Source organism: Calliphora vicina, chromosome 4, assembly GCF_958450345.1.
Source record: "Calliphora vicina chromosome 4, idCalVici1.1, whole genome shotgun sequence".
Taxonomy (NCBI): domain Eukaryota; kingdom Metazoa; phylum Arthropoda; class Insecta; order Diptera; family Calliphoridae; genus Calliphora; species Calliphora vicina.
Window position 1 is genome coordinate 95,956,034 of NC_088783.1, and position 12,526 is coordinate 95,968,559.

Here is a 12,526-nt window from a genome sequence, read left to right on the forward strand (position 1 = left end):
TCACTTACGCTAGTGCTGCAATATTTTAATCGTGCGAATAAACCGGTTACCGTGTATTTTATCGTAATAAAGTGCATTTTTACTAATTTTTTTGATATTTAACCCGTGGAAATAAATTAATTGAGCATTTTAAATTAAAATTTAACCCGTGAATAAAATATAATTGAAAAATAATTATTTTTAGTGAAAATTATTTAATTTTATTCGAAAGTGAGTAACCGTTTATTCGTTTGCAGTAGTAGTGTATATTAAACATTTTTTATACCTTTTTTAATATTGAAAGTGCATTTACACTATAGAAAATCTTTGTTCAAATTATTTACCCAATTTTTTGAATATTTTTATCTTGAGAAAAAACGAACAACGCGTAAATTCACTTTCTTATTTAATATTTTACATATTTAACCCATTATTTTTGTGGAATTTGCTTTGTGAATTCCTATTAACCGAAATATTTTTGAAATTTGTCATCTTTTTAAGATTTTTTTTGAATTTTTTGAAACTTTTACTCGTTTTTTTGTCGATTTTCGATTTTACTCAGTATTTCAAACAATCGTGATAAAATTCAAATTTTTAAATTATTTAAAGATTAGTTTTGTCTATTTTTTGAATTTTAAACAAGTTTTCCCTATTTTTGATTATTTTTAAATTTTGTTACTCGATTTTTCTTGCTTTTTTTTTTCAAAATTACCCTATATTTTTTAAGATCAAAAATGGACATGATCAAAAATGGACATGATCAAAAAATGGACAAGATCAAAATGGACATGGCAGAATTCGAGGCTCATATTTCAATAATACCCCTCGGTGAACATCGAATTGGTTCGTTATGTAGCCACGAAAAAGAATTAAACCGTTTATGGGAAGCTGTTCGTTCAGCATACGATACTTTGCTGATCGAAGCTGAACAATTGAAAACCCCACAGATTGTTGAGGTGAAGGCCAGATATATGGCTTCTTATAGTACATATACTCGTGGTATATCCATGATAACCACCTATTTGGACAATTTAAAAACCTCTGCTCAGGCAGAAAAGTACATTGATCAGGGAATAAATTCAATGCCATTTGTTCATTTACCCCCTTGCGACACCCCTATTTTCTATGGTGACTATAAGAACTGGCCTTCATTCCGAGACATGTTCTCAGCTTTGTATGGCAATAACTCCCGTTTAACCCCTGTACAGAAATTGTACTATTTGCTGCAGAAAACTGCAAAGGATGCTCATGATGTCATACAAACTTTTCCATTAACTAATGATGGATATGCAGTGGCATGGAAAAAGTTAGTTGATACGTATGAGAACAAAGATGCTCTTATAAATGAACAGCTTCGAACTCTTTTGAGTATTAAACCCATTACCCAAGAAACAGGCCCGAATATTAAAAATCTGCAACGAACTCTTAATGATTGTATTACGAATCTTTCACTATTATGTTAGTATATATTTGTGCTACAAAGTTACCCGAAAACACTTTAAGTCTCTGGGAACAGTCGAAGAAACTTTGTCCAAAATCTCCAAAGTGGGAGGATATGGACACATTTTTGACAGCTCATTTTAAAACTCTTGAGTCGATTTCTGATATAAGACAGTCTAACCCAGTTCAAAATATGAACAAAACCCCGAACACATTATCACGAAAGAATTCGAGTTTTAATGCCCCTAAGAAATCATTTAATGACTCTAGAAAAGTTCAAAGTTTTGCGACAAAAACTAACCCTAGTTCCACAGTTTGTCGTTGTTTCCTTTGTCAAGACTCACACTCCCTAAGACTTTGTCCTAATTTCTTGAGTCAGACAGTCGATGACAGGATGTCAACCGTAAAGAAACTTAGGTGTTGTTCAAATTGTTTGGCGACTTCTCACGATTTTAAGAATTGTAGAAGTACTCATGTTTGTTCTTTGTGTAGACAGAAGCATCACTCTTTGCTTCATAGAGATCAAGACCGCAAGGTGAAAATTCTCAATTATCAACCCAATTTCCTATAGCTTCCGGTACTAATGTACCATTACAACCCCCTTATAATGTTAACCCGATTCCAGCAAGCACCCAAAATCAACCCCCTCTTAATTTTACCCCTTCAACTTCTACAGCGGCTCAAAATGTTCATACGTATGCCGCACATTTGAGCCCTAACACCCATTCCACAGTCCTGTTGGGCTCGGCTATTTGTATAGTCCATGTAAACGATCTCAGATGTGCGGCTCGAGCGCTAGTTGACCCTGGTTCGAAAGGCACCTTTATCTCTAGGAGATTACAAAGGAAGCTTTCTATACCAATATTTTCAGTACCATCGACAAATGTCACTGGTATGATGGATTGCTTGGCTGGAAATTCCTCTACTATGTGCGTTCTTTCTGTCGGATCCCCGATAGACCCCAGTTTCAAACTTAAAATTTGCGCATATGTAGTTGAGAAAATTACCGGTCGGTTGCCCTCGTGTACCCTTTCAGATATCGTAAACTCTAGTTTTCCCGATATTACCATGACCGACGTCATGTGTACCCGTATGGATATCCTATTTGGAGAAATGTTTATCCAAAAATTTTAACCTCGGATGTTAGAAAGCATCCAAATGGCAACCTGATCGCCCAAAGAACAGTTTTCGGTTGGATAGTAACTGGTGAGGTATTTCAATCGGAACCCATGTATACCCTTGCAACGTTTTGCAACCAAGTTGAGCTGAACGCCCAACTTGCTCGTTTTTGGGAACTTGAAGAAGTTCCACAAGCGGCACGATGGTCCGAAAGCGAAGAAATTTGTGAGGAGCTTTACCGGACTACTACTTATAGAAACCCCGATGGTCGCTATGTAGTTTCACTCCCTTTTCGTCGAGAATTTTATAATGAAGTGACATTAGGAGATTCTCGACATAGTGCTTTGTCCCAGTTCATGAGAAATGAAACTCGACTTTTAAAGAACCCCGAATTGAAATCACAGTATGACACTGTGATTAGCGAGTATTTTGAAATGGGACATATCAAAGCAGTTAATCCCCCTGATTCATATCGCAGCCACGCCGGGATATTGTGACAAAACGTGCTGTCTTGTCAGAAATAGCTAAGCTATTTGACCCCGCCGGTTGGCTCTCTCCAAAAATTATTGTTGCACAAATTATAATGCAACAAATATGGAAAGACAAGACAGATTGGGATGAAAGTTTAAAAACCTTAACCCTTGCGCAATGGCGCTCATTTTTAAATGATTACCCGAATATTGAGAAAATTAACATTCCAAGATGGGTTAATTTTCACCCGAGTCATGAAATTGAACTTCATGCATTTTCTGGTGCTTCAGAAAAGGCTTATGGCTGTGCTCTTTATATTCGAAGTATTTCGGCGAATGAAATCACTTCACATTTACTCTCTGCAAAGACGAAGGTAGCTCCTGTTAAATCTGAAACATTACCCCGTTTAGAACTTTGTGGAGCGGCTTTGATGGCAAACATGGTAGAATCTTTGTGTAGTCAATTAAATCTAGACAAGAGAAAGATTTATATGTGGACCGATTCTACTATAGTTTTATCTTGGCTCAAAAAACCCCCGTGTCATTGGCCAACCTTTGTCAAGAACAGAGTAGCACTAATAGTAAAGAAAGTAGGTAACGAAAATTGGTTTCATGTTGATTCCAAAGATAACCCCGCAGATCTCGCAAGACGTGGAACTCTTGCTCGAGATTTTGTAGATAACCCCTTATGGTGGTATGGTCCCTCGTGGTTACGACAACCGCGAGAATACTGGCCACAAAATATCGTTACCGAATATCTACATTTAGAAGTTCAATCTTTTTCTGTTCAGACTGAACTAAAATTTGACATACTGGAACGTTTTTCAGATTTACCCCGTGCAATGCGAATTATTTCGTATTGGTTCAGGTGTTTACAGTATTTGAAAACCCGAAAATGCTTGTACAACACTTTAGATTTAATCCAATCAGAAATGAGATTTACTCGTGATCGATTAGTTCTAGTATGTCAAAAGAATTATATACCCGAATATTCTTTACTCTCAAAAGGTAAACCCATATCTTCCAAGAGTAATTTACTCACTTTGAACCCATTTATTGACTCGAATGGTTTTGTCAGAATCAATAGTCGATTAGTTCGATCACCTGGCTTAACATACGATGAGCGTTACCCTAAAATTCTGCCTTATGCAGCCCGTTTTACTCGTTTGTTGAACATGTTCACAAGTGCTCTGCCCATGGTGGCCATTCATTAATGCTCAGATTAGTTAGAAATGAGTTTTGGGTCCCGAAATTAAAGAATCTAATTCGTACAGTTATTTTCAATTGTAAGGAATGTACAATTTACCGAAAGAAAACCGGTCAGCAGATTATGGCTGCTTTACCCCCTGAACGTGCAGGTCCGTTCGACATAAAATCCTACATTGGTAGAGGTTGCCGAATAACAAAAGGTTATGTTCTCGTGTTTGTTTGTTTCGCCACAAATGCGATTCATTTAGAGGCAACCGGTGATATGTCGACCGAAACATTTATTGCTGCTTTTGCCCGTTTTTTCTCTCGTCGAGGTTGTCCTGCTCATGTTTACTCGGACAACGGAACTGCATTTGTCGGTGCTGCTAATTTACTGGAAGTTGACCGAAAGCAGTTTTTACTCCAATTGAGGCAAAAAGCACTTGTACGAAATAGTTCTCAGCCAGTTGAATGGCATTTTATACCCCCTGGGGCTCCTCATATGGGCGGCTTATGGGAAGCCGGCGTTAAGAGTGTAAAAACTCATTTTCGCAAAATTGCTGGAATGCAAAAATTTACATTTGAGGAGTTTTCAACAATGTTAAGCCGTATTGAAGCTTGCCTAAACTCAAGACCATTAACTGCAATGTGCGATGATCCCCTCAATTTAGTCCCATTAACCCCTGGTCATTTTTTGATCGGAGCGCCTCTTTTGGCACCCCCTGAACCCAATCATTCCGATCTTTCTTTGAGTATTGCTAATAGATGGCAGAAACTCAAAGTGCTCCATCATCAGTTTGCTCTGCGATGGAAAGAGGAATACCTCAAAGAACTCCATCGGCGAACTAAGTGGAAATATCCACAAAGGGACTTGAAAGTAGGAGATTTAGTTGTGATCCGTCAAGATAATTTACCCCCGAATGAATGGCGCTTAGGTAGGATAGAGAAGACTCATGTAGGGCAAGATAGTAAGGTCCGCTCTGCGGACGTGAGAACAGCTTCGGACATTTTTACCCGGCCCATAGTGAAGCTTGTTCTCTTGCCAAAGTCAGAATCTGACTAATTTTTTCTTCTCTCCTTTTGTTTTATTTTTTAACTCATATAGCAAGATGTCAAGTGTGAATCGCCGCCTTGAAGTCCACCGCAAACCCGAAGAAGCCCCTGGAACATCTAAGGACTCGAAAACCCCTCGAGACGAGATCCTTCGGGACTGTCGTCTATGCAAAAGCGAGCATGCTTTACGCAAATGCCCTTCCTTTAGAAAGATGTCGGTGGGGAAACGATGGGAGACGGTAAAGAAATACCGCTATTGCTTCAATTGCCTGGCACACTCTCACATGAAGGATAAATGCACCAGTCGTGAGTGGTTTTATTGAATGTTTGTCCGAACACCACACCCTTCTCCACCTGCATAAGGCTAAAAAAGGGCACAACCCAAAGGCAACCACATCAGAATAACGACGGTCCCGAGGATCAAAGGTCCTCCAAAAGGAGGAAAAATAAGAAACGTGGCATCCATAAAAAATCCGGCGTACAACAACAACATCTTTGCTGTGCCCTACCCCAGCAACAACAATGTTGTCAACAGCAACAACCTCAGCAGTATCAACTACAATATCACCCTCAACAACCACAGCAGTATATACCACAACAACCACTGCCATATCAGCAGCTTCAACAACCCCTACCACACAATCAACAACAAGCCCCGGCCACAATTGTGATCAACGTGATGTCTGGGCGTATTGTTTAATTTTTTTTATACATATATGCACTTTTTTTATTTTTTATCTTTATGAAATGAATTGTTTTTTGAAAAAAGAAATTACCCATTTTATTTACTCTGTTTTCAGCTCTTTTTACCCCGCAGAATCCCCAGCTTTCCTTGTTGCAGTATAGCAAGGGGGCGGGATGTTTATGCGCACAGTGTAGATCGTCAGTTATTGTTCACTGGCGATTCTATGTTTTTACTCTTTGGCGCTTTTCTTTTTCTCAGTTTTTTGTTACTTTAAACTCACTTACTCTTGTAAACCTCAAGCGTACGGTACGTACTAGAAAAAATATAAACCCCCGAAGAAAAAACTTAATAAAACCCCATTTTTATTTAAAACCCGAAAAACTAATTGAATTTTTATTTTTTAAAAACCCCGATATTTTCGAGAAATATTTCAAGGAAACACAATAATTTTTTTAGAAAACATACAGTAGCCCAAAAAGTCTACATACAGGAATTCAAATTAAATTTCTTTCGTTGAAAGCTGTATTTGTAAGTTAAAAGTAATGAAATATATTTGTTAAAAAAATAAATTCACACTAAAAAAAATTAAAACAACATCAATTAAGTCGGGTTTAGCAACATTTCCTATTACGTCCAAAATTTCACCGTTATTGTTGATTCTGAGTCAAATAACGACATTTTTTTTTTGGGCTTTAATGTCCATAATATTATGAAAGTTAATAGCCCCGCCCACCCAAAAGTAGGCGTGACCGAGAATAAATTTTTCGTTATTTTACTCAGAATCAATAACTCTAATAACGGTGAACTTTTGGGCGTTATTTTAATTTTTTTTTTTGCTAAAATCGACATAAGACATGTATTATTATATATCTCATAAAAAAACTTTAAAAAACTGCTTTAAATTAAAGTAACATACAAATTTTTCCTGTATGTAGACTTTCTTGGGCTACTGTATATATATCTTATGCACTTTTTTACTATACTGCTACATCAACAGAACATTTGTCAGCTGCCATGAGCGACTGTTTTTTTGAAAGGAAAGTTTTACGTTATTTTTTATTTCGTAATACAATAAAATCTTATTCCTTAAATTCAGACATTCTGTTTATATATTGTTATATCATAAAATAATTAAGTTAATGTTGATAATATTTTTATACAAATTGTATCACAAAACTATTTTTCTTTCGTATTTTGTTGATCATATATATTGTTACGTTTTAACCTTTTCAAAACGCTGATTTATTTCCTTTAAATAAACCGGATACTTTTGATTGCAAATAAAAGCCGTTTAGTAGTTTAAAAATTGTAACAACTCTTTATTTATTCAAAATGTACAACAACCACAGAATTAAATAGCCACTCAATGTTTTTTATACACGTTTATAAATTCTCAGAAATACAGACACAATTTATAATGTACACGAATTTACTTGAAAAACACAACATACTTTAAGGCACTTAGTTGATGTTTACTCAAAGTTCGAATATTCTGGATCATACGCCATCTGTGGTGTACTTTCTACAATGTTCTTTAACTGACTATTCGAATTCAAACAGCGTTGCCAACTTACGATCAATGGTCAACTGAAAGCTTTTATTTAATGCCCACAGATATGTTACAGTATTCTATTACAGCAATGTTATTTGAAAGCATTATGCTACTTTTAAATTAGCCCTTAAAATCGTTATATTTGAATTCAAGTACAATTTCGTAACACTGCCACCCGCTTAAGCCTGTTCGTCCCGAATAGGCATAGATTCACTTCTCAAATAGGCGGCTAGTCGTTCTAGATGTACGACTTTAATTCCCGATATCGATCTTCCACATTTCCGTATTCTATAAACCATGTCGTCCAATTTCTTAACTACCCTATGTAGTCCTTTGCAGTGATTCCTTAATTTGGATGACAAACCCTTATTACGTTGTGAGCTATCTGGTTTTCATTTGGTCATTTATCATTTTAATTCGGCTCCGAACGAGTTCATGCATTTCTTTTTCTGCTGAGGCACCTTCACCCATCTTGGAACCCGGTCTGATGATCTTTTCTCTGCGGGACAGACCTATCACTCCAACAGGAACCATTCTGTCGTTGCACTGTTCAACGAGGGACTCCATTGTTACATGGCCACTTCTCACATCCGCTGGTTCTAACACCAACAAACCATTGTCTATACAATCCTCCAGTTCCTCACGGGCCCATACCAAATCTTCTGACTGCGGTGGCAACCTTTTGTGCTCAACAAAAACTAACTTTCTTACTTGAGACTTGCTCTCATATCCGACGTCAAGGGGTATTTTAACATTTCGCCAATTCATGACTTTTTGTCCCATATCCAAAGTAATGCTGTGATTAATCATGAAGTCTGCACCAATGATTACTTCGTCTACAATATCGGCAACAACAAAGACATGATTTACGCTAATACCACCAATAGTTTCACATTAACTTTACCATGGACAACGGCAGGCTCTCCAGTAGCGGTGCGTAGACTTACATTGCAAATCGGTTCCATCGATTTCTTTACTAAATCTGTTCTGATGATAGATTGCAACGCTCCCGTGTCCATAGTAAGGATGTGCTTCCGACCGTTTATGTACCCACTTGCAGTAAGATTGTTATTTTCCTGCTGCAGTACTGATATGGAGATGGTAGGGCCATCAGGTGTGGGTGTCAGATCCTGTCCCTCAGTGCAAGCTCACTTTAAAGGTGGCTCCTGTAATGCTTGATGATTCGCCATCTGGTTATTTCTTGATGCTGAAACATATCTGATTCGCTTTATTGGTGCTCTGCAGTTTCGCTGAATGTGACCCATTTTTCCACAGTTATAACATTTAACTTTGGCTTTAGTTTGTGTCTTACTTAAAGCCTTTAAAACTGCCTCTATTTATTCCTTTAATTCGTTGACCATACTTCTATCATTTTCAACGACAACCTCGATCTTCCGCACATTACACACCTGGGGTTTTGAAATTATCTTTGCTGCGTCTTGTACCAGCGCGAATGAGACGGTTTCAAAGAATGATGACTTTGGTGTGGCACATACCGCATATTTTATCTCTGAATCGCGAATACCATTCACATATGCCTCTATCTTCAAATGCTCCAAAATCGGATGGTTCTCCCCTGGATAAATAAGCTGTAGCAAACGCTCGATTTCCATCGCAAAATCTTGTAGCGTCTCATTGACATTCTGCACTCTACCACGCAATTCCATTCGGTATAATTTTTTTTTATGTTCGCCACCGTACTTACGTTGTAGCGCCTCCATTATGTCATCATAACAATTTCTGTTGCTCACTGGCACGCTTTCAAGAACTTCCGCTGCATTTCTTTTTAAGGCCAAAATCAATTCGATGGCTTTTTCTTCGTCTTTCCACATGTTTCTAAGGGCAACCGTATCGAACTGGAACTTGAACACATTAAATGGTGTGGTGGCATCAAAACTAGGAGCCTTATTCTACTCGATATTTCTGAAATAGCTCGCACCGGTCCGTCTTGGTATTGAAGATTATTAATTTTCATTTCCAGATCGTGCAGTTTATTGTCGACACTAATCTCTAAGTCGGAGAGTTTTTTATTGACGTCTATGGCTTGTATTTCTAAACAGCTTTCTAAGCCGGACACCTTTTTCTCAATGCCATCCACTCTGCTGTTTATAACTTCCGATATTTGCTGAAGCTTCTCGTCTGTCGCTCTAGAAGTTTCTTCAAATTTCATTTCCATTATTTATTTATACTCGAATTCGTAAGCACCGATGCCAATATAACGGCGCTTAAATTCATCTATGAGCCTCTTCTGCAATTCCGCCTTATTACCGGCTGTTGGTAGCTCCAACTTACTCAATTCTTTCTTGAGTTGTTCAACTTTTAGTTCCTCAAACTTCATGCTTATTAATTTGCAATCCCACTTCTGACACCAATTGTTACGTTTTAACCTTTTCAAAATGCTGGTTTATTTCCATTAAATAAACCGGATACTTTTGATTGCAAATAAAAGCCGTTTAGTAGTTTAAAAATTTATTCAAAATGTACAACAACCACAGAATTAAATAGTCACTCAATGTTTTTTATACACGTTTATAAATTCTCAGAAATACAGACACAATTTATAATGTACACGAATTTACTTGAAAAACACAACACACTTTAAGGCACTTAGTTGATGTTTATTCGAAAAGCGTCTCTGATAAACTCACTAACGACTGCAACCTCTGCCACTATTTATAACACTACCATCTGCACTCTAGATTGCTCTTTAACTGTCAAAGTTCGAATATTCTAGATCATACGCCATCTGTGGTGTACTTTCTACAATGTTCTTTAACTGACTATTCGAATTCAAACAGCGTTGCCAACTTACGATCAATGGTCAACTGAAAGCTTTTATTTAATAATGCCCACAGATATGTTACAGTTTTCTATTACAGCAATGTTATTTGAAAGCATTATGCTACTTTTAAATCAGCCCTTAAAATCGTTATATTTGAATTCAAGTACAATTTCGTAACAATATATAAGTTGTAAAAGTCAGGTAAAAAATATATATTTTGCCAATTGATAACTAACATTATGTAAATGGGAAAACCCCCAAAAAATTGCAACAATATTAATTTTGGTTTAGTTATTGTCACATTTTTATTTTGGATCACAATTATCAGATCATCAAAATATTTTTCCTTTTTCAAATTCCAATTAATATCTTGAGTTTTTTGGTAATTTTATTATTTTGTGGTAAAAGAATACCTTATAGTTAGAGAATTTTCTACTTAACAAATATTGTCTAAACATTTGGTTAGCATCGGAAATTAGAAATAATAAAAAATTAACTCTTTTTTCCGCAAAAATATTAATTTAAATAAAATACAATTTGATTTTTTAAAATTTTAATTAATTATTTCACGCATAAATCTCTAATTGTCAAAAGACTGTGTGAACTAATGAGCTAAAAGAGCGACCTAGTTCATTTCAGTGAGCTAAGCTGAAAAGAGCGGTCAGTTCACTGAGCTAAAAAACCCAACTCTAAAATATATATATATATGTATATATATTTGTTCCTTTTAACTTCTACAAGAAGCATAGGGCCATAAAAAATAAGTAAATGGTAACACTTAATTTCTTATTGCAATTTATTCTGAAATTTGTTAAACTAATTTTTTTTTAAATTTGTAATGGAGTTTTAAACTGCAGTTAAAAAAATTATATTTTTTTGGTTAAACCTGCGAATAGGTTAATGGTATCCTACGAATTTTGATTAAAAATTCACTTTTATTTAAATATTTCTCAAAATATGTTAATTTTGTTCCTACATTTCTTGTTACGCACAAATTTCGATTCTTAATTAATTTAAATTGCAAAAGTTGTGCCACCAGTTAACGTTATCCTATCATCCTAATATTTGCCACAACGTGTTTCAACAATACATTGAATACTTCTATTGGGGGACCTTGAATTTTTTTCGTCCATACAATCTAAATTTGTCTGTAAAACATGTAAAAAATGTTGAATTCAAATAAATGTTCGACCTTTTTCTTTATGTCATCTATTTTCATTTTCAAAATCTGGTCGCCTTACTTATTACATCATGATGTCAGATATAGAATTTGAAGAAATAAAGAGAGAATGAAACCAAGATGTATTAACTAGGTGGCAGCGTAACTACAACAATACAAGAACAATAGTCATTTTTGTTTGTGTAAAACCGTGTAAACTGTCAAAAAAAAATTCACAAAAACACACTTTTATAAATGAAATAGTTTTTTTTAACACTTTTAAATATTTTATGCACTTAAAGCGATGACAAATGCTCACTTTTTTAAATATAAAATAATCGTTTGAATCTTATAACATATTTAAAAATGTTTGTAAACAAGTTTTTGACATTTCACAAGGCAAATCATGAGTAGAGCAAAAAATAGTCAGCTGGCGTTACGCTGCCACCTGGTTAAATATGCCTTGAATGAAACTACCAAAGTATACCAAGTAGTCAAACTCTCAATTTTTTTAAATTACTCTCTCACATATACGGGTACCGTGTGAGCTCAGAGAAATGTATACATTTGACATTTGAATTTTTGATACATTCTCATGAATTAGGTTTCTGACAACAGACTTAAGCGACCCCTAGACACATACTGCTCATGCGCATGATGTTAACTTTTTAATTTCGATTACCGTACAGCCCTAAAAAATTACCATTTTTTAGGTAAAATTACCGTATCCAAAGTTTTGTACAAAAATAATTCTTATTGAAACAGGTTTATTTTTATAATTCAATATATCGAGGGCCAATATTCAAAAGTATCTATCTTAAAAAACACAACTTTTTAGGAATGCCAAAAAACTGTTTATTTAGAGTATTACTTGGGTTATTAAAATTCGGTATGCTACAATTATTATTTTAAAGCAACTACTGAATCTCACATATAATTGGTTTTTAAAATTTTGCATTATTGGGGACGTTATGGTAGATAGAGGGTTTTTCTTCTCAAAATATTCAATGTGTATAAAAAAAAAATTTCAAAATATTCAATGTATAAAAATTATAAGATAGAGGATTTTGCAATAGAATTAAATTATTTTGATTTCATT

At 35.4% G+C, this 12,526-nt stretch overlaps 1 protein-coding gene across 1 annotated transcript; it reads left to right on the forward strand.

The window, feature by feature from the left end:
• The first annotated feature begins 761 nt into the window (after positions 1–761).
• LOC135958591 (uncharacterized) lies at positions 762–1,442 on the forward strand. Its single transcript, XM_065509487.1, has one exon. It carries the CDS (start codon positions 762–764, stop codon positions 1,440–1,442), a length of 681 nt encoding a protein of 226 aa, XP_065365559.1.
• Positions 1,443–12,526: the final 11,084 nt, after the last annotated feature.

Excerpts from the sequence above, each read along its gene's own strand:
- LOC135958591 (XM_065509487.1), top strand. The coding sequence starts at position 762 with ATGGACATGGCAGAATTCGAGGCTCATATTTCAATAATACCCCTCGGT.